The following is a 21,171-nucleotide window of genomic DNA, read 5'->3' as shown; positions in this document are numbered from 1 at the left end:
CTGGCTGTCCTGGAACTCACTTTGTAGACCAAGCTGGCCTCGAACTCAGAAATCCGCCTGCCTCTGCCTCCTGAGTGCTGGGATTAAAGGCATGAGCCACCACACCCGGCTTCCAAGCTGGAATCTTGCAGTGAGGAGCTGGGGTGTTGCTCAGCCCTGGGGTGCTCCCTTAACACGGGGCCTCTGAGTTCAATCGTCCGCACACATATACACGTGAAAAGCCGGTGACCAGCCTTTGTGATCCGGGTCCCTTGGCATGTTCCTCTGTCTCACTGTGTCTGAGATCCCCAGACAGGCTCCTGAGGTTCGGGGTTCCCCCTCCCAGCTTGGTTCCCTCTCCATCCCACCCTGAGTGTGTCTGGAGTAGAGGCCATCTGCAGAGAGGCCTCCATGCCAACACCACTGGCTTCTCTCAGCCCAGCGTGTATTTGGGACGTATTTCCGAGTGGGCTTCTATGGCACACGATTTGGTGACCTGGATGAACAAGAGTTTGTGTACAAGGAACCGTCAATCACGAAGCTTGCAGAGATCTCACACCGGCTGGAGGCATGTCCTGGCGCTGGGAGGTGGGCTAGGCAATGTGAGTTACAGTGGGGGCTGCCCCAGCTGACCCGGAGTCAACCCTGTGTCTTTAGGAGTTCTATACGGAAAGGTTCGGGGATGATGTGGTAGAGATCATCAAAGATTCTAACCCAGTGGACAAGTCCAAGCTGGACCCACAAAAGGTGGGTCCTCTGGTTCCCCCCTCCCCCCGCCCCCAAGATCCAATATTGAAGGAGTTTGCACAGTGGGGGCAAGTCCGGTTTCTTGGGAGAGTCTGGTACATCCAGTTACAGGAAGATCTGGGCCTTTCGGTTCAAAGCGTTCAGGCCTGCAGGGACCAAGGCCTCAGGCTGGAGCTGTGGTGTCAGGTGGACCCCGCACCACTCCCATCCTCTTACTCGGTCCCGTGCTCCAGGCGTACATCCAGATAACCTATGTGGAGCCGCATTTTGACACTTACGAGCTCAAGGATCGGGTGACCTACTTCGACCGGAACTATGGCCTGCGGGCCTTCCTCTTCTGCACACCCTTCACGCCAGATGGACGTGCGCACGGAGAGTTGGCCGAACAGCACAAACGCAAGACGCTGCTGAGCACGGAGCATGCCTTTCCCTACATCAAGACACGCATCCGAGTGTGCCACCGTGAGGAGGTGGGACCCCTAGGGAGGGGAGGGAGATTCAGGGACTCAAGGTCCAGGGGGAGACTTTTCTAGGGAGGAAAAGGCAGAGGAATCCCACAAACAGTGCATTTCAGGGATGCTGGATTTGGGAAGAAAGCGATGGGGATATAGCAGATTGGGTTTGGGCAGTAGAAGGACCCAGGCTGTAGGCTCCAGATACAAGCCTCTACCATCCGGCCTGGAGAAATGTGGAAATCTCAATGGTAGAGTCCCTAGACCCGAGGGCAAACAGCAAGTGAAACAGACCAGAAACCCCGGCTGAGTCAAGACCCACCAGGGAGCACAGATCTCCAGCACTGTTCATAGCCTGGGACCCTCCTGCCCCACAGAACATTACAGGCCCCAGCAGGTGTATCCAGACAGGCAGACACCTGTACTCATAATACACACACCCCACTCACTCCACAGACAGTGCTGACACCAGTGGAGGTGGCCATTGAGGACATGCAGAAGAAGACCCGGGAGCTGGCCTTTGCCACCGAGCAGGACCCTCCAGATGCTAAGATGCTGCAGATGGTTCTCCAGGGCTCTGTGGGACCCACTGTGAACCAGGCATGGCTGGCGTTTCGGGGGGTGGGGAGCAGGATGCTGGCCACCATGGGCCTCCAGTTGCTATCCAGGACCCTCATGAGTCTTCTCGCCCAGTAGGGTCCCTTGGAAGTGGCCCAGGTGTTTTTGTCAGAGATCCCAGAAGATCCCAAGCTCTTCCGACATCACAACAAACTCCGGCTCTGCTTCAAGGATTTCTGCAAAAAGTACACTGGCTATTGTAACCCTGCCATCCTGACTCCATGCTGTTCCTGCCCGATCCCCTGCTATACCCAACCTGACTCCCTGCTTAAATGCACAGACCCCATTGTGGGCCTGTGTATGATCACCCCCAGACACATGCACATCCTTAAGGATTTTCTGGCCCCTCTTGTTGCTCTCTCTCTTGAGTGCCAGTCCCCAGTAGCCTCTTTCTCACCCCTCAGGTGTGAGGATGCACTGAGAAAGAACAAGGCCCTGATTGGCCCAGACCAGAAGGAGTACCACCGGGAGTTGGAACGTCACTATAGCCGCCTGCGGGAGGCACTACAGCCTCTGCTTACCCAACGTCTGCCCCAGCTGCTGGCACCAAGTTCCACCAGCCTCAGGTGCCCACTGTGGAGGCTGTCACACATGCACATACATGTGTTCCGTGTGTGACTGAGACTTCATCTGTCCTGGCTTTCTATTGCATTTGACTTAGTGGAGTGGGGCATGTCTGTGTCAATGCATGTGTGGAAATCACAGGACAGATTGCAGCCATCAGTTCCCTTCCTTCCACTAAGTGGGTCCCAGGCTTTGAACTCAGGTCAGCAGGCTTGGTAGCAAGTACCGTGACCCACTGAACCATCTTGCTTACTCTTCCCACCCACTCCAATGATGGAAATCGATCCCTAGGGTTTTCACTAGGTTAGTACCACTGAGCCATGTCCCCAGCTTTCAGCTGGCCATCTGAGCCTCAGTTTCCACATTCATATGCTGTGAATCTTCTGGTCAGGGAAAGCAAAATGGTTAAGTGACTAAAGGTGCTTGCAGCCAAGCTTGAATACTGGGTTTGAGTTCCCAGAAACCACATGGTAGAAGGGAAGATTCGGTTCTAGTAAGTTATCTTCTGATGTCTACACACACACACACACACACACACACACACACACACACACACAGATAGCGCAAAAATAAATGTGATTTCTTTAAAAGAAAAAGATCAAATCGGGCTAGACAGAAGAAAGCCCACACAGATTCTTGGAAGCGTTTTGTGATGCTGGATGAGGCTGTTGGGGCGGACTGTGGAGCTGGGGTCCTGGGGCCCTGCTAACCTGCCTTCTGCCTGCAGGAACTCCATGAACAGATCGAGTTTCAGGAAGGCTGACCTCTGACAAGGCTAAGAGCCACACCCAGAAGACCAGCACCCACACCTCAGCTGTCTGTGCCTTTCTGAAGTTGTAGCTGCCCCGAGTCAAAGTCCTAGGAGATGAGCCCACTGTCTGCACTGATGGATTCTAAATTTTGTTTTTGTTTGTTTTTAATTTAAAGTGAGTTTTATATACAACCTGTGTGGTGTGCTGGCAGTTAACATGGCCCCTGCCCTGGGGGCAGTGACATTCATTCAGTGGGAGAAGAGAACACACATGGCCATGGGAAAGAGTGTTTCGTGTGTGCGAGGTCACGTGTGTCCATCTGTGGTGAGGGTTTGCGTGTGCAAGCGTGTGATGTATGTGTATTCCCCAGTCTCTCCACATTTTGTTTTGTGTTTACTTTGCTTCCTAGCCTGGCCTTGAACTCACAAAGACCCATCTACCTCTGCCTTTTCTACTAAGTGCTGGGATTAAATGGTTTATCGTTTTTATTGTATTTTTTCTCGTTTTTCTCTCTTTCTGTCTGTCTGTATGTTTGTGGGTGCGTGGGTGCCATGACACACATGTAGAGTCACAGAGGACAGTTTGCAGAACTCAGTTCTCCCCTTCCACTGTGTGGATCCCAGGCATTGAGCTCTTCAGGCTTGCAGCAGGCACCTTCATCTTGACATCTGACGAGCCTCCCCTTGGTCATCCACTTATTTTTTGAGACAGGTCTCACTGAACCTGGAGTTCATAGATTCAGCTAGGTTCACTGGCTGGGAAGCCCCAGCCATAGAGATCTGCCCAGCTCCCAGAACTGGGCTTACAGGTAAACTTGTGGGCCCAACTGTTATGTAGATGCTGGAGTTCGAACTCAGATCCTAGTTCACACCGGCAGGCAGTTTACCCACTGAGACATCTTCTCCCTCTCCATCTCCCCCTCCCCCGTTGTTTTGTCTTTTGTTTATTTTGAGACAGTCTCTCCTGGCTCAGAATTAATGGGAGTAGAAGGTGACCTCTCTAGTACTTGATTGCCCTGGCTCCACATCTTTGATGTGCTGGGACTACAGGTGTGCAGTCCCGCTGTGAGAGTGGCTTCAGAAAGTCCAGTGCAAACAGAAGTTCATCTCTGGGCTAGGGTGGAGTTTAGCGGCAGAGTGGTTAGCATTCTGAGTCCTGGGGTCCATCCCCAACCTCACAAAATCAATAAACTACGCCCTGTGATTTGTGTCAGCCCAAGAGTAGTATGAAGGGAATTTTCTGAACACACATAACAGATGGGTCATGTGATTGACCCCATTTTGCCGATGGGGAAACTGAGGCCCAGCTTCAATTTCAGGAGATTGGGGTGTGGGTGCTGCAATCTCAGAGTTTGGGTCGGCGGTCACGCCATGGTGCACCCGGCCTGCAGCTGGAAGATTTCCAGCTGCTGGCGGCCAACGGGGGAGGGGTGACCTCCAGTCGCCGCCACCGCACCCGCCCTCGAGCTGGGCCACGGCCAGCTCCGCCCCCTGCAGCGTCCAGCTGCGAAGGGCGGGCACCAGGCTTGGAGAAGCGGGGACCCTGTCCGGAGGGCTGGTGTCCAGGAGCCGACTGAGACCCTAGGACGTGCTCAGGCCGCAGCGAGAGCGCGTGCACCCCCACGACCACCCTTCAACTTCGCCCCCAGGCCCCGCGGCCGAGGCGCCCGGGAGGCTGGAGGGGCGTGGCTTTCTGGTGGGGGCGTGGCTACCGCGCTGGCTCCGCAAGCTTGCGGCGACTGAGGCGGAGCGGGCAGGACGCCTGGGACGGCGGAGGCTCGAGCGCGCCAGGCGAGTGGGACAGAGGGCTGATCGGGGTGGCGTGGGGTCCGGGCTACTCTAGGGGCACTATCGGGATTTCTAACCCACCTCCAACCCGAGGCTACAAGCTCGCTCACTCTCTCTTAGCTGGTCCCTCTCAAGTCTTAACATCTGCGCCGAAACTTTGTAAACCGGAGCTTCTTGGTCCCCGCGCTCCTCTCCCCTCCCCAGCCCTGACCTGGGCCCTGCTTCCCTTGCCCCTAGCCCACCTCTATGCCTTTATCATTCCCTGCCTCTCTTCCTCTGCTCCGCCTCTCTCGTCTAGCTCTATCCCCTAACCTTCCCAGGTCCCCGCTTTCGCAGCTCCGGGTGGCCGGACCAGGCCCCTCAGCGGCGGGAAGGCATCCGGGCGTCCGGCCGGGCTGGGCCTGGCTGCTGGGCGGGTGTGGGGATCAGCAGATGTTTGCCATTAGACTGGGACCCCGCAGGCCCCGCCCCCTCCCCGCCCGGGGCGGGGTCCTCCTCACCCCCAACTTTAGGGGCGGAGAGAGCGCGGCAGGAAAACCCCCAGATTCACCCAGGCTGGTGGGGGGTGCACTCTGGGGAGACCCTGTGGCCCTTTCCTGGAAACTCCCACCTGTTGATTCTTCCAGCCTCCTTCTGCCTCTCTCATCCCGGGATCTTGTGGAGAGAGGGGCCTCCTCCGTCTCCCACCACGGAGATACCAGCCTGAGGTTAGATAACTGGAGACCCGTAGAACTCCATTGCTCCATCCGGAGAGTAACATGTATAGGGTCTAGGGGTGCATTGGGCGAATCTGCCCCGTTTTAGGTTCAAGTCAGAGATCTGCCTGCCTCCGCCTCCCAAGTGCTGGGATTAAAGGCATGTGACGCTACACTCAGCTTGCAAGATCTTTTTTCCAAAAACATAAGCAGGGCTGGGGATGGAGAACGTGGGCCTAGCATGTATGAAACCGGGGGTTCCACCCCAGAATGTATGGTGTGGTGTGGTGCAGCCAGCCACGCCAGCACTTGTGAGGCGGAGGCAGGAGGATCAGGATTTCAGGGTCATTCCCAGCCACATAGTGAGTTTGAGGCAAGCCTGGGCTACAGGAAACTGCCTCAAATAACCAAACAAAACGGTGTGGTAATTATTCATTATTCATTCCACCTCAGTGTCCCTAGTCCAGGCTACCCCAATTCTGCTCCCTACTTCTGTGTCTCTCTTAAGTCCTCAGAAAATATTTTGGACTAACTTCCTGTCCTTGGAGGTTCTGAGGCTCCAGGCAGATGCATAGCCAATTTTATCTACAACTGGTAACTGCATTTCAGGTGTTCATGCCAGCAAAGCAAGGGCAGAGACGTGAGGAGACACAAACTGGAGGGACAGAGCTATAGAGGGGAACTAAGCCAGAGGGAAGGACCATCCTAGGCCTGCCTTCATGCCCAGCAGGCACCCCATCTGATCCACCCTCCCAGGCACCCACTGTCCTGACATCTACAGCCTAGAATGGCCTGCTCTGGAGGGTGAGATGGGTGGAGGTGTCTGCAGCAAAGCAGCTGCAGGGCAGACAACAGAAAGGACTGACCTTGGCTAACCTCCAGGGTTGAAGTGGACTTAGCAAGAAGTCTTGATTATCCCCACTCTGCAGCCTGTAGGCAACCCCCCCTTTACTTCCATCTCTATGACTTTCCAGTCTTCCACCCCACTCTATCCCTACTGTACCCCCCCCAACCCCAGACACATCCTGAGGGGGCAGGAAGTTCTATGTAGCTGGGCAGTGAAACTGTTTATTTTTAGAGAAAATTGTTTCCATAAAGAGGAAGGCTTCTCAGAATTTGTATCCTCACTTTCCCGACCCTCCACAAGGGCCTGGCCTGGCTCTCTGCTTTGAGGTCGCTGAGGGGTCTCACCTACATGTTGTCCCTTACCCCCCTCTGCAACCCCCCTGGAGTGTCCCTGTTAGCACCCTGGCCCTCCACCCGGCCTTACCCTGCTCTCTCTGTGCACTTTCTATGCTGGGCCAAGGGGAGGGGGCACAGGAAGGGTGGAGCCACCTGCCCTGGGGGCCATGTGCAGGCTGTGGGAACAGCTGGAGCCTGTCCAGGGCTGGACAGATGTGCACACAGTCAGGGAGGTTTGGTTTCTTTGTTCTAGGGCTTTCTACAGCCAGGCAAGGGTAGAAAGGAGTGTTCAAGTCTATGAGGGGTGCCTGACCCGGACAGAGTACTAGGCCGTCTGTGGAGGGTGGGTGGCCGCATCTCCTTCCTTCTCCCTGAAGACTGCCCCACCAACCCTCTGCAGGTCAGCCTCAGCTGTCAGCAGGCTGTTGGGGAGACTCAGTTCCCTGAGTGACATCTGAGGAGCAACCGCAGAGAGAGGATGGCCCAGGTCCTGCATGTGCCCGCCCCATTCCCAGGTCAGGGGCTGATGGGAGGGAAAGGGAGGGGGTTTGAATGGGGAGGATGCGCAGCTGGTCTGGGTGGGGGTGGGGAGAAGGCAGCCACATATGAGGGCCAGAGGTGGGGGAGCAGCTTTGACTCTGTGGGCCTGACACACAGCTCTAACTGTGACCTTCTGAGGCAGGGGACAGCCCTAATGTTAGGGCCCAAGGGGGAGGACAGCCCTAATGTGAGGTCTGAGTGAGGGAAGGACACCTTTGTTCTTGGCATCGATGGGTGACATGACCAGACAAGACCTTGTTGATCTACAATGGGCTGCCAGCACTAACAAAAGCCACTTGTGTCCCTGGGCTATCAGCTGGGCAGAAAGGGACACAGCAGTACTTAAAGGCCTCGGCTTTCCCCAACTCCAGGAACCCCTGGCCAGGCCTCCCCAGCGGCCTTCCCCAGCAAGGAGCCAGACCCACCATACTCAGTGGAGACACCTTATGGCTACCGCCTGGACCTGGACTTTCTTAAGTACGTGGATGACATTGAAAAGGGCCACACACTGCGCAGGGTGGCGGTACAGCGCCGGCCGCGCCTGGGTTCCCTGCCACGGGGCCCGGGCTCCTGGTGGACGTCCACAGAGTCTCTGTGCTCTGACGCCAGTGGGGACAGCCGGCACTCGGCCTACTCCTACTGTGGCCGCGGCTTCTACCCACAGTACGGAGCCTTGGAGACCCGCATCGGCTCCAACCCACGTGTGGAGCGCACGCTGCTGGATGCGCGGCGCCGGCTGGAGGACCAGGCGGCTGCCCCATCGTCCGGTGGCCTGGGCTCCCTGACACCCAGCGCCGCGGGCTCCACCAGCTCCCTGGCAGGCGTGGGTCTGCTGCCCCCCACGCCTCGCAGCTCTGGCCTGTCCACCCCGGTGGCACCCAGCGCTGGTCACCTAGCCCACGTGCGCGAGCAGATGGCTGGAGCCCTGCGCAAGCTGCGCCAGCTGGAGGAGCAGGTCAAGCTGATCCCCGTGCTCCAGGTCAAGCTGTCGGTGCTCCAGGAGGAAAAGAGACAGCTCACCGTGCAGCTCAAGAGCCAGAAGTTTCTAGGTCACCCCTCAGGGACACGGAGCCGGAGTGAGCTCTGCCTGGACCTTCCCGAGGCCCCCGACGACCCTGCTGCACTAGAGACCCGCTCGGTGGGCACCTGGGTTCGAGAACGGGACTTGGGCATTCCAGATGGTGAAGCTGCCCTGGTAGCTAAAGTGGCCGTGTTGGAGACCCAGCTCAAAAAAGCTCTGCAGGAGCTGCGGGCGGCTCAGACCCAGCAGGTCGACCTCCAGCCTCAGGCCTGGCCACCACCAGACACCCAGGTCCGCGTGGACACCGTCCGAGTAGTGGAGGGACCCCGGGAAGTGGAGGTGGCAGCCAGCACGGCAGCCGGGGCCCTTGCACAGCGAGCTCAGAGTCTGGAACCCTACGGAACAGGGCTGAAGGCCTTGACCACATCTGGGGGACCAGAGAACACCCTCGTGTTCCGCAGTCATGAAGTGGTGGAGACCATGTGCCCACTGCCCACAGCTACCACGGGCAATGTGCACACAGCCAAGAAGATCAGCATTACGGAACGGAGTTGTACTGGTGCACCCAGGATGACAGGTGAGTGACATGATTGGGGAGTCCCAAGAGGACCCACTCCTCATCCTAACCTGAGCTAAACAGGTGGCCCCAGCCTATCAAAGTGAGAAGATCCCAGGGTGGACCTCAGAGCTGTAGGCATTGGGCAGAAAAATTTGGTGTCTTTCGCCTGGGGAGATGGCCCAATTGGTAAAGTGTTTGCTGTTCAAGAACCTGGGTTCTGATCTCCAGCACCCACGTAAAAAAGGCAGGTGTGTTTGTCCGCACTTGTAATGCCATTGTGGGGAGACCGACACAGGAAGATAATGGGGGCTATGTGGTGAGACCCAGCCCATGATAGACCTTGTCTGAGACAACAGGACCGCCCAGTGAGATGGCTCAGTGGGTAAAGGCACCTTTCAGGCAAGCCAGATGACCTGTGTCCTAGCCCTGGAGTCCACATGCTAGGACTCCTGCAAGTTGTCCTTTGTGCTCCACACGTGTGTGTGCCCTGGCCACATGAAAATTAATAATTTCTTTTAAAAGGCCGAGAGTACCTGAAGAGCACCACCTCTGGCCTAAACACATATGCACATAGTACACACATGCACACAGGTACTTGCACACGCACATGCATGCATACACATTCACACTCATGCGTGCACACACACATATACACATGTATTCACACATTCATACTCATGCATGCACACAAACATACATACCTGCATATGCACACTTGTACATACACGCACAAAGAAATTAACATCTAGCGTACTGCCCTGTTGTGTTGAGGTGTAAAACAAAAAAACCCCAGGATACATGAGTTGTTTGGAAGAGGTGTTCCATGGTTGTTGGTTTCCTAGCACGTTCCCTCTTTTGAATTAAGAACTGGCAGGAACAAGACTAGATAGTGTCCTGTTTGTGTTACTGAGGGACAGCCTCGGGCGCAGCTGGATGCAGGTGCTCAGGAGTTATGCGGCATCTCTAACTCACTGTTGAGTGGGAACTTCAGATGCATGCATCTGGAATGAATGAATGAATGAATGAATGAATGAGGTGCTCCCTCCTCTCTACAGCTCTGCTTAGTCCACATAACACCAGATAAAACCCCCAGGAGTGGGCCTCAATGGCAGAACCAACCATTGAGTCCTGAGGGCAAAGGAGACCCTACCTAAGCCCAGTGGCCTTTGGAAGAGGAAGGGGGCGTGCCCAGAGGAAGTGCTGAGCCCTCATGCCAGGAAGGGCTGTATGCAGATCGCCAGCTGGCCAGAAGCTGCCAGCGTGATTCATGAGATTAGTGACAGATGTACTGTCTTGGCACAGGCCAACGGGTGCCAGCTGCTGTGCTAAGTGTCTCATCAAGCGGGGCGGAGGAAGATGGGCCCACAGCCAGATACCCCGGGTTCTATCACTGTATGATCCCAGCTGAATGACACCACCTCTCTGAGCCTCCATTTTCTCCCCTGTGACTTGCTCTCATACAGATATACCCTTCCAGGACCCTTGGAAGTGAATGCGTACAGTAAGCGCTCAAGCAGTGCTTCTCGCTGTTTCTGCTGACAATTAGCAGGTTGACCTGATTTATTTCTTTAGGCTGCTTGGTTTTAAGTTTTCCTTTCTTCCCCTTTTGGAGTATGTGGCGTTTGAGACAGTCTTGCTGTGTCGTGCGGTCCAGCCTTGAGCCCTTCCCATCTTTTTCTTCCCCACTCTCTGCATCTTGCAGTGCTGTGTATCAGGAGACCTGGGCTGGCTTAGCCTTGAACTCTCAATCTGCCTGCTTCAGGTCTCCCCTCCGCCCCGTAGTTGGAATTACAAGACATTTAATCCATGCCTGACTTCAACTCTGCTTATAGTTGGGGAAACTGAGGCTTAGCGCCAGGATCCACTGTGCCAGGGTCTGCACCTAGGACCCAGGAACCCTGCATCTCACCCCGAGATCCGGGTCACGTTGGCTGGAGCCCTGCTGACTCTAACGGGCACTGGCTGCAGGGCGAGGGCCCAGCTGTGTTTCCTTGCTTCCCTGTTGTTCCTGGCCAGCTACGGAAACCACCCCTCTGTTCCATGTCCATCCAAACACCCAGCCCTGAGGTTCTGGCCCCTGGCCAGGGGCCCGCCCAGCATAGCCTTGGAATCTTTGAGAGGCACCCTCCATTCCAGACATGCCTCCCAGGGCAGTCATAGGGCCTTCTGCTCACAGGACAGAGAGACAAAGCTATGTTCACTGCCTGTGGACGACTGCCACACTGAAAGTCCTCCCTCATGTCTCACTGTACTCCCTGTTGCTGCATCTTGGCCTCACTTAGATGGAGCTGGTGTATGTTCATTTGTTTCATCTCGTTCAATGGATGCTTAGTGCTTATTGTCACAGATACTGAGAACACAGCAGGAGGTCATAGTCACCCATGTACCTGCTCAGGGCCTGCGAGATGGCTCAGAAGGGAAAGGTGCTTGCTGCCAAGTCTGATCTCGGACTCACATTTTGTTTGTTTTTGGAGACAGGGTCTCACTGTATATGACTGGTTGACCTGGAGCTTGCCACGGAGACCGGGCTGGCCTCCAGTTCACAGATACCTACCTGCTTCTGCCTCCCAAATTCTGGGATTGAAGGGATTGAAGGCACACACTATGCCTGACCCAGAGACTCACATATTGAAAAGAATCTCAACCCCACCCCCACCCCAGACACACACACACACAATCCTCTGAGCTTCACACAGGCACCAAGCCATAACACACACCCTGTTTCCCCCACTAAGTAAATAAATACATACATAAATATACTTTAATTTTAGAGGCAGGATCTCCTTATGTAGACCAGGCTACCTTCAAGTTCACAGAGATCCACCTGCCTCTGACTCCCGAGTATTGGAATTAAAGATGTGAACACCAGCATGCACAGAAATAAGTGTAATTAAAAGGAAACAAACTTCAGAAAATGTACAAGAGACAAAGTATCCACATGAGAAATATGTGTTCAGAACAAAACTGAGGGAAACGCGGCAGGGCCGGTGATAGTTCCCTGGGAACATGGCCACCCTGTGCCTTCATCTGTAATTTTGAGCATGCTTTTCAAGCTCTGTGTGGTCTACTGCTGTAGCACCCCAAACCTCCTCAAACTGCAACACTCTCCAACTGTAAATTGGGTGTCCTATTGGGTGTAAATTGTGCCTAGAATCCCCCAGTGAGGGGCTCAGGGTGACCCAGTGGTAGTAGCATGGCTGTCTCGTGCTGTGAGGCCCTGGGCTCTGGCCCTGGCCCTGTGAATCCAGTTGTGTAGTCTGGCCGTGGGTGCTCCCAGTCAGCTCTAGGTTCTGTAGTGTCCTTTGACTGAATATAGTCAGGTGTGGTAGCACAAGTTTATAATCCCAGCACTCAGGAGGCTGAAACAGGGGGACCGCCTCAGCTTTAAGACCAGCCTGGGCTACTGAGTGAATCTTAAACAGGAAATTCGAAAGTAGGTGATGGAGAAGATAGAGCCTCTAGGGCAGAGAATCGAGAAGAGGCTCCAGGCCAGGCACAGCCCAGGATCCAAGGCCCTGGGATCGAGAAGAACTTGGGCTAGTGAATGATCTAGAAAGTGGAGAGCAAGAGTGAGCTGCTGGAGGAACCTAAGCAGCCAGGGGTGAGTGAGTGTCACGGACTCCTGAGCTGGGGCAGCAGCGTCAGAAACAAAATATGGTGTTTGCTGAGGTTGGTGAGCCTGATGATACATCACGAAGCAGTCCTTGGAGGAAGAGACAGGGGGAGGTGACCTCTTTAGCATCTAGTGAGAGCTATGCTTCTCAGCAGAGCAGGAATTTACTTTCTCCAGCTGAAGAGTCGGGGAAGCCCCCACCTCCACAAACACACAGACACATCCGCAGGCTAGAGAGAGGTAGGCAAGATGGAGTGAAAGACCTGGAGTCCTGTACGCACGTGTGGACGCACACACACACACACACAAACCTTACAGCCAAGTGTGGTGGCAACACTCCTTTAATCCCAGCATTCTGAAGGCAGAGACAAGTAGGTCTTTGAGGTTGAGGCCAGCCTGGTCTATATAGTGAGCTCCAGGACAGCCAGCTATGGCTCAAGCAAGACCCCCACTCAAGCAACAAAAATGTGATTGATTTTCTTTGTAGAAGGATTGGAAAGTACAGAAAAATCTAGAATACCTTGGAGTAGCTGCTTTCTACATTTTTGTTTGTTCTGTTTTGCTGAGCTAGGGTCCCGCTCTAGTCCAGGCTAGCCTGGAACTCATGGTCGTGCTGCAGCCTCAGCTTCTCTGAGTGTTGCAGCCTCAGCTTCTCTGAGTGTTGGGATGTCAGGGGTGCGTAACCAGCACAGCCCCCACCCTTGGCTGCTGTGCCTCGCGCAAGCTGGGCCAGCATTCTACCTGGGCCGTGCTCCAGCCCCAGTCCTAAATTTCTATTTTTTAGTTTAATTCATTAATTTAGAGGCAGTGTCTCAGGTAGCCCAGGATAACCCTGAACTCCTGATCCCCAGGCCTCTTCCCCTTGAGTGCTGGGTGCGGGAGTGAGCCACCATGCCTGCTTCACAGGGTGCTGGGGATGATACCCAGGGCCTGGAGCAGGCTCGCACGTGTCCTCCCACCCCAGCCTCAGTCCTGTGTTTATTTTGTAGCCCAGGCTGCTCTTTTACCTGCCTCTGTCTGGCTTGCCAAAGCTGAGACCTCAGGCTTGAGCCACCATAGCCAGCCTGAATTTTTCAAATGCATAAAAGAAAAGTATGTTTTTAGTATCTGGCACCACAAAGCTGGTGGAGATTATTGTTTTGGTTGATTGTATTTATTTTTTCAGCTGCAGTAGAACCCAGGTCTCGTACATCCTGGGCCGGGCCCTGACCCTGGACCTCTCATGTTTTCCTTTTGGTTTTCCCCAGCCACATAAAAATGCAAAGGCTACCGAGCATCATAGTACATATAGCCTACCAAGCTCATTTCTGCACTTGGGAGACTGAGGCAGGAGGATTGTGGTGAGTCCTAGGTACTTCTAGGGCTACATAGCAAGATGCCATCTTGCTTTAGAGAGAATGGAATGGAAAAGAAAGAGGATGTAGATAAACACTGGCTTGGGCCGTCTTGGCTGGAGAGGGTGTGTGGAGACGGAGGCAGAGGATCAACGGTTAGAGGACGCAGAAAATAAAAAAGGAAAAGCTTTGTAGTGGTGGCGCACGCCTTTAATCCCAGCAGAGGCAGAGGCAGAGGCAGAGGCAGAGGCAGAGGCAGAGGCAGAGGCAGAGGCAGAGGCAGAGGCAGGCGGATTTCTGAGTTCGAGGCCAGCCTGGTCTACAGAGTGAGTTCCAGGACAGCCAGGGCTACATAGGAAAACCCCGTCTTGCAGAAAACACAGAAAGAACGAACAAAAGAAGTTCTCTTCACTTTTCCTGTGTTTATTATTTTAAGAGAGAATTAAAGGGCGGTCTGGGGTACATAATATTATGCCTCAAAAATACACATAAAATAAAACCAGGGGCTGGAGAGGTGGCTCCGCAATTAAGAGCACTGGCTACTCTTATGAGGACCTGTTTGCCTCTCGGCGGCCGCACCAGGAGCCTCCCCAGGCACACTCTTGATTAAAAATAAATCTTAGAATACACCGTCAGACACAGTTGTCCAACAGCACGGTGTGTGCAGTCTTGCTGAGCTCGGCTTGCCCATTTTTTCAATTACAGCTTTCATCTCAATGAGTCATTATATATGTTTTTCATTTTTCTTCTGTTTTGCTTTTTAGTTTTCTGAAACAGGGACTTTCCCGTGTACTGTAAGCCTCCCGCAGCCTCAATCCCCTCCCCAGCACTGGGGTCACAGATGCCCACTGCCATGCTTGGCCATCATACTTTATCCCCTATTGAATTACTTACAGGCGTATTTATTTGTCCCGGGTGTGTGCGGGGGGCATGTGTGGATGTTCGGACGGGGCTTTGGGAAGACATCTTTCTCCTACCATGTGGGTCCCAGAGATGAATCTAAGCTAGACACTTAGCAGCCAGCTCCTTTCTTCACTGACCCATCTCACCCACCCCACATTTTGCTTTTTGAAGATGATGTTTGTCTGTGCTTCCCTGGCTGGCTACCAAACAATCCTCCTGCCTCACCCTCTCCATTCCCTGGGCCCTCAGGCATGTGCCACCACCCCAGGCCTTTTAATGACTTTGCTGCACCCCACCTTCAGCTGCTAATTTAGATATTCCGTGTCCTTGAAAAACATTCTTGGTGCCTGCCTGATTTCCTTAAATGGTCTTGTGTTTCAGAAAAACAAGATTCTCTCTCTGTTTCTTGTTTTTTCCACTTTAATTTTTTTTTTTTCCTTCAGTGCAGGGATGGGGCTGTGGACATCTTGCAAGCCAGGCGAGAGCCACGCCGCTGAGTGCCCGCTCCCATATTTTATTACGTCTATTACCTTTGGAGGGTAATGTGTGGCAGTTAGAGGGCAGTTTGGGGGGATCCGTTCTCTTCTTCCACACTGTGGTCCTGAGGATCAAACTCAGGTCACCAGGCCTGACAGCAAGCCCCTTTATGGGCTGAGCCGCCTTGCAGCCCCGCGTCCAGCTGTTTCTCCATGGTCCGGGAATCTGAATCCAGGCTGTCTGTTGGCTCTTGTGGCTAACCTGCTGAGTTGTCACCCCAGCCCCTTTATTTGTTTTGTTCTTAGGTAAAGTCTTACAGTTGTGTGGCCTAGCCTCTAATCCACCTTAGCTGGGTGGCCTTTGACCTGTGATCCTCCTGGGTGGGGAAAGGGGGTGGGGCGGGGGTGTTGAGCACACGTGAGGAGTGTGGTGTGAGCCCCGCGTGAGCATCCTGAGAGCAGCAGCCACAGGCTTTGGTTTGAGATGGAGTGCCTTGTTTGCTGCATCAGCTCCCCTGCTGGCCGACTTAGGGTTCTGCAGCTGCACGTCCATCTCTCCGTAGCTGCCCTGGGATCTGACACACACAGCCCAGCTGGGGTTTGAGGATTTGAACTCGGATCCTACACTGCAGGGGTGCTTTGCTCACTGAGGCATCTCCCCAGCACAAGGGATTTTTAGAAATTGTTACATTTTTATTTATTGGGGGAAGAGGGTGTCAGAGGCTAACTTTCAGGAGTCAGGCTTGGCAGCAAGCACCTTTAACCTAGGAGCCCTCTTGCTGGGCCTAGAAAAGGTTTTTCCCTACTTTTATTTTTGACCTGAAGCTGTTTGAATGAACGGATGCAGAGTGGCGAGACACGGGCCACTGGAGGCCTGCTGTTGCGTTGGTTTTGCTTTCGTTTGGTTTTTCCAAAACAGGGTTTCTCTGTGTAGCCCTGGTGATCCTGGAACTCACTCTGTAGACCAGGCTGGTCTCAAACTCAGAAATCCGCCTGTCTCTGCCTCCCAAGTGCTGGGATTAAAGGCGTGCTCCACCATCACCTGATATTATTTCAACATGTGAACACCCTGCTGGGGTTGGAAGGAACCTTTTTTTGTTTGGTTGGGGTTTTTTTTTTGTTTTTTGGGTTTTTTTGGTTTTGGTTTTTCAAAACCGGGTTTCTCTGTGTAGTCCTGGCTGTCCTGGAACTCACTCTGTAGACCAGGCTGGTCTCGAACTCAGAAATCTGCCTGCCTCTGCCTCCCGAGTGCTGGGATTTAAGGCGTGTGCCACCACGCCCGGCACTATTGCAGTATTCTTAACTGAGCTGTGGCTCTGACTTGCTCGTTGTCTTTTTTGAGTCTCATGTGGTCCAGGCTGGCCTTGAACTCACTGCCTTTACCTCCCAAGCTCTGGGATAGAACCCAGCACTTCCTGCATTCTGAGGCTACATTCTACCAACCAAATTACATCCTCAGGCTCTTGCTGCTGTTGTTTTGTGGGTATTTCTTTACATCTCAGGCCTACCTTGTCCTAGAGAGCTTCTTATCTCAGTCCTGGGTGCTGGGATAGCAGGCGTGCCCCATTATGCCTGGCTTAGAGCTGCAGATTTTAAATGCTGGGGGCTGGAGGGCTGGCAGGGCAGCTCAGTGGATAAGGTAACTAGCCTGATGACCTGAGTTCATTTATGTGTAAGCTGGAATACTTAATACTTATGTGTAAGCTGGAAAAAAACCAAAAAAAAAAAAAAAAAGAATACTGCAATAGTGTACACAACCCAGGTTCCACCCCCAGGACCGCAAAATAATAATAATAAATAAGTAAATGAGAATTTTGACGCACCCAGCCCTAGTGCCTGGCTCACAAAGTAAATCCAGCTCTCAGTCAGCTGGGGCACCACACCCTGGACTATACTGCTTTGTAGCCAAGTATCCCACCCCACCCTGTCCTGTCCACACTCAGCCTGTGCAGAGAAAGCACTCTAAGCTACTTGCAGAACTTGAGTAGCACCCAGGAACTTCAGGACGCAATGAATGAAAAAAAAGTTAGTGGCAGTAGCCCCTACCTTTAATCCTAATACTTGGGAAACTGAGGCAGGCCATCCCTCAGGCCAGCCAAAGTTACACAGTGACTCTTTCTCCAAAAACAAAACATTGAATCTTTTAAAAAAAAAAAAAAATTTAACTATTAAAGAGAACTTCCATTCTTGGGCCCTTGGTGGAGCTGGACCCATAGGAGGACATGAGCGCCTTAAGAAGGAGGGGCACAGAGCTACAGCAGGATGACAAGGGCCACAGGCAGCAAGGTGAAGTGGAATCACACTTGAGCCCACACTTGGTGGCTTGGGTACTGCATGTCCTTGGAGACTGGGCCCAAGAAGTCACGTGTGTCGGGTGTGGTTGTACAGGCCTTTGATCTCACACTCCTGAGGCAGAGACCAGACACTCTGTCTGATTTTGGTGCCAGCTTGGTCACATAGTGAGTTCTAGGCCACCAAAGTTACACAGGGAGACTGTGTTTGAAAAAAACAAAAACAAAGTGCAGGGAGATGGCCAGCAGTTAAGAGCACTGGCTGCTCTTGCAGAGGCCCAGGTTCAATTCCCAGCACCCACATGGTGGCTCACACCAACCAGTTCCAAGGAAGCTAATGAATGCTCTTTCTCTTTTGTGCAGGCACCAAGATGCACACGGTGCATAGACAGACAGACAGACAGACAGACAGACAAAGACATACATTCAGGCAACACACATGCACACACTAAAAAAATCTGTAAAACTTAGAATAAATGATATGTGGAGTAAAAGTGCCCCCTTGCATGTGTGTGGGAGCCTCTGTAGACAGAGCAGTGCTCATTCATGTCAAGTTGCCAGCCTTATACAGCAAATGCCCTTATCTTCCTTGCTGGTAAAGCCATCTTGGTGGCCACTCCAGCAGCAGGAGGCACATTTATAATGATCTGCAGTTGATCATCTCTAGAACTTGCTTTCTTTTTATTGAAACAGAGTCCTACTACGCAGCCTTGACTGGCCTGGAGCTTGCTGTGTAGACCAACCTGATGTCAGTCTCACAGAGAGCCTCTATCTCTGCCCCTGCCCCTGCCTCTCCAGTGCTGGGATTAGAGGTCTGTGGCACCGCACCATACCTACTATACTTTTATCTTCTCCTAGTAAAATTTTGGCAGAGCCTGGTTGCGATTTGATCGGTTGATTGATTGTGGTGCTGACTTTGGAACCCAAGGCCCCCCATGCTAGACAGGTGCTCTCCCACCAAGCCAAACCCCAGCCCCTCGCTGGGGAGTCTAGGCAGGTACTTTACTACTCAACTATGTCCCGAGGCCCAACTTTTCAAATAGTTTATAAATGCAAAGTTTTTCAAAGGTATGGTGGTACATGTCCCTAACCTGGATCACCACAAACCCAAAGACACCCTGAGCTACAGAATGAGATCTGGGCCAGTCTAAGCTCTACAAGGAGCTGGTCTTGGAGAATATAAATTTAAGTTTTAGTTTTTAAATCTTCTAATGGCTTCCATTCCCTGTTCCTGGGGGCCAGAGTGATATCTGCTTGATGCTAGATCAAGACATTGCATCCCTCACATGGTTTAGGCAGGCGATACATTGTGTGTGTTCTTTAAGGAACCGAGTAAAAGTCGTGTATAGTGGCGAAGAATCCAAGCGCTCCTGTGGGAGGATGGGAGGCAGAGGCAGGAGAGTCCAGAAGCCTGCAGGTCAGCTAGCCTGGACTACACAGGAGCAAACAGCTAAGGACTCATCTCCTACAGGATGGAAGGTAGAGACCTGCAGCCGAGGCTGTCCCCTGGCCTTCATGAATGTGCCCATGAGCGTGTGCACGCACATTCACACACACTCACAGCCATTTTTTTTTAAAGATTTATTTATTTTTTTATTTTTTAAAGAGAGAACACTTTTTTTAAAGATATATTTATTTGTTTTACATATATCGGTATTCTGTTGCCGTCCTCAGACACACCAGAAGAAGGCATCAGATCCTATTACAGATGGCTGTGAGCTACCATGTGGTTGCTGGGATTTGAACTCAGGACCTCTGGGAGAACAGTCAGTGTTCTTAACCCCTGAGCCATCTCTCCAGCCCAAGATTTATTTATTATATGTAAATACACTGTAGCTGTCTTCAGACACACCAGAAGAGGGCATCAGATCTCATTACAGATGGCTGTGAGCCACCATGTGGTTGCTTGAATTTGAACTCAGGACCTCTGGAAGAACAGTCAGTGCTTTTAACCACTGAGCCATCTCTCCAGCCTACACTCACAGTCTTATGCATACGTGCACACATACACACACAGTTACAGTCACAGATCCAGTCATATACACACAACCATACATGCTCACATTAACACAGTCACTCACCTCTCTCTCTCTCTCTCTCTCTCTCTCTCTCTCTCTCTCTCTCTCTCTCTCTCTCTCTCATACACACAAACACACAGATAAAGAAGAGAAAACACCAGGAAGGAGTGGGGTTGCCCACCTGTGAGCCCTGTACTTGAGCAATGAAACAAGAATTACTTCAGGTTCTGGACTGGCCTAGGCTATATAGCAATGCCAGGAGTTAAAAGATGTTTGGGGTTTTTTTTTTTGGGGGGGGGGTCCCAGATCACAGAGGTGTTTAAGCTGTTGCCAAGGGGCACACAGATCCTACATATGAACTTCACATCTCTCTTCTGACCACCACACTCTTGCTGCAGTTGCATTTTTTTTTTTTTTTAGAAAATACTCAGGGTGACACAGAGGGTGAAAATTGAGTCTGAAGCCAGGACTGTGAGGCCTCTGAGCTCTGTCATCAGCAGACTGCCAAGGGACAACTGTATGGTACCGCTCCCCTGCCTGGGATCTGCTTACTGGCCTCCATTTCCTCCCTCTGTAATCTGAGCCCTTGGCGGGGTGAAAGTTTAGAGGTTGTGGTGTAAGGACTAGCTCAGCTGTGGAAAGGACCGCAAGTCACATGGCCATTAGGACTCTCGGGTGCTTCATGGGGTTTGTCGGATGCACTGAGCGAGTCAGAGCACGCGTCTGGGGATCCTCAGATGCATCTAACTTGTTTTCTTTTTTGTAAGATTTATTTATTATGTATATAGTGTTCTCTCTGCATGTATCCCTGCACACCAGAAGAGGGGATCAGATCTCATTATGGATGGTTGTGAGCCACCATGTGTGTGCTGGGAATTGAACTCAGGTCCTCTGGAAGAGCACCCAGTGCTCTTAACCTCTGAGCCATCTCTGCAGCCACCTGATGTGTTTTTTGAGACAGGGTCTCCTGCAGACCTGGAACTTGCCAGATAGGCTAGGCTCTAGGATGACGTATAACAAGTGCTTATCTGTGGATTCTAGGGTCAGCTCAGGTCCCCACGCTGGCAGAGCAAGCCCTGTCCCAGAGAGCCCTTTCCTTTGCCCGTGTTCTTCCTTTTCTGTTTGAGGCAGGGTCGCACTGGCCTGAAACGTAATTGCATGTATATATTTAGTGAATGAAGGTGTGCCTCTGTGGAGGAGGCTTTTCTAAGACAGCTACCTGGGAAGCTGGTTGTCTCTTCCCACCATACAGGTCCATAGCCTGTCCTTGCTGCCGCCCCCCAACACCCACCCCCTGTGCGTGTGTGTGTGTGTGTGTGTGTGCGCGTGTGTGTGTGTGTAGGGAGGACTCTGTGTGTGTGTAGGGTGGGCTCTGTGTGTATGTGTGGTGTGTGTGTCTGTGTGTCTATATGTGTATGTGTGTGTGTCTGTCTGTGTGTCTGTGTTGTGTGTGTGTGTATGTGTGTGTGTAGAGTGGGCTCTGTGTGTGGTGTGTGTGTCTGTGTGTCTGTGTGTGTGGTGTGTGTGTATGTGTGTGTATGTGTGTGTGTGTGTGTCTGTGTATTGTGGTGTGTGTCTGTGTATGTGTCTGTGTGTGTGTCTTGTGGTGTGTGTGTGTGTGTATCTGTGTGTGTCTGTGT

General features: G+C 52.7%; 2 protein-coding genes across 2 annotated transcripts in view; both read left to right on the top strand.

The window, feature by feature from the left end:
- Dock6 (dedicator of cytokinesis 6) overlaps positions 1-3,532 on the top strand; it is a 52,961-nt gene extending 49,429 nt beyond the window's left edge. Inside the window, exons 44-50 of the mRNA XM_029481497.1 lie at positions 422-547; positions 637-726; positions 960-1,196; positions 1,635-1,778; positions 1,875-1,981; positions 2,201-2,362; positions 3,088-3,532. Of these exons, the coding sequence (XP_029337357.1) occupies positions 422-547; positions 637-726; positions 960-1,196; positions 1,635-1,778; positions 1,875-1,981; positions 2,201-2,362; positions 3,088-3,130 (909 nt within the window). The 3' untranslated portion in view covers positions 3,131-3,532. The remainder of the gene's footprint in view (positions 1-421; positions 548-636; positions 727-959; positions 1,197-1,634; positions 1,779-1,874; positions 1,982-2,200; positions 2,363-3,087) is intronic.
- Positions 3,533-4,630: 1,098 nt separating this feature from the next.
- Kank2 (KN motif and ankyrin repeat domains 2) overlaps positions 4,631-21,171 on the top strand; it is a 26,814-nt gene continuing 10,273 nt past the window's right edge. The window contains exons 1-3 of the mRNA XM_021171479.2: positions 4,631-4,902; positions 7,177-7,291; positions 7,688-8,914. Coding sequence (XP_021027138.1) covers positions 7,255-7,291; positions 7,688-8,914 — 1,264 coding nt within the window. The 5' untranslated portion in view covers positions 4,631-4,902; positions 7,177-7,254. The remainder of the gene's footprint in view (positions 4,903-7,176; positions 7,292-7,687; positions 8,915-21,171) is intronic.

This window comes from Mus caroli, chromosome 9, assembly GCF_900094665.2.
Source record: "Mus caroli chromosome 9, CAROLI_EIJ_v1.1, whole genome shotgun sequence".
Taxonomy (NCBI): domain Eukaryota; kingdom Metazoa; phylum Chordata; class Mammalia; order Rodentia; family Muridae; genus Mus; species Mus caroli.
The sequence above is the reverse complement of the archived record's forward strand: the minus strand, read 5'-3'. Positions and strand labels throughout refer to the sequence as shown.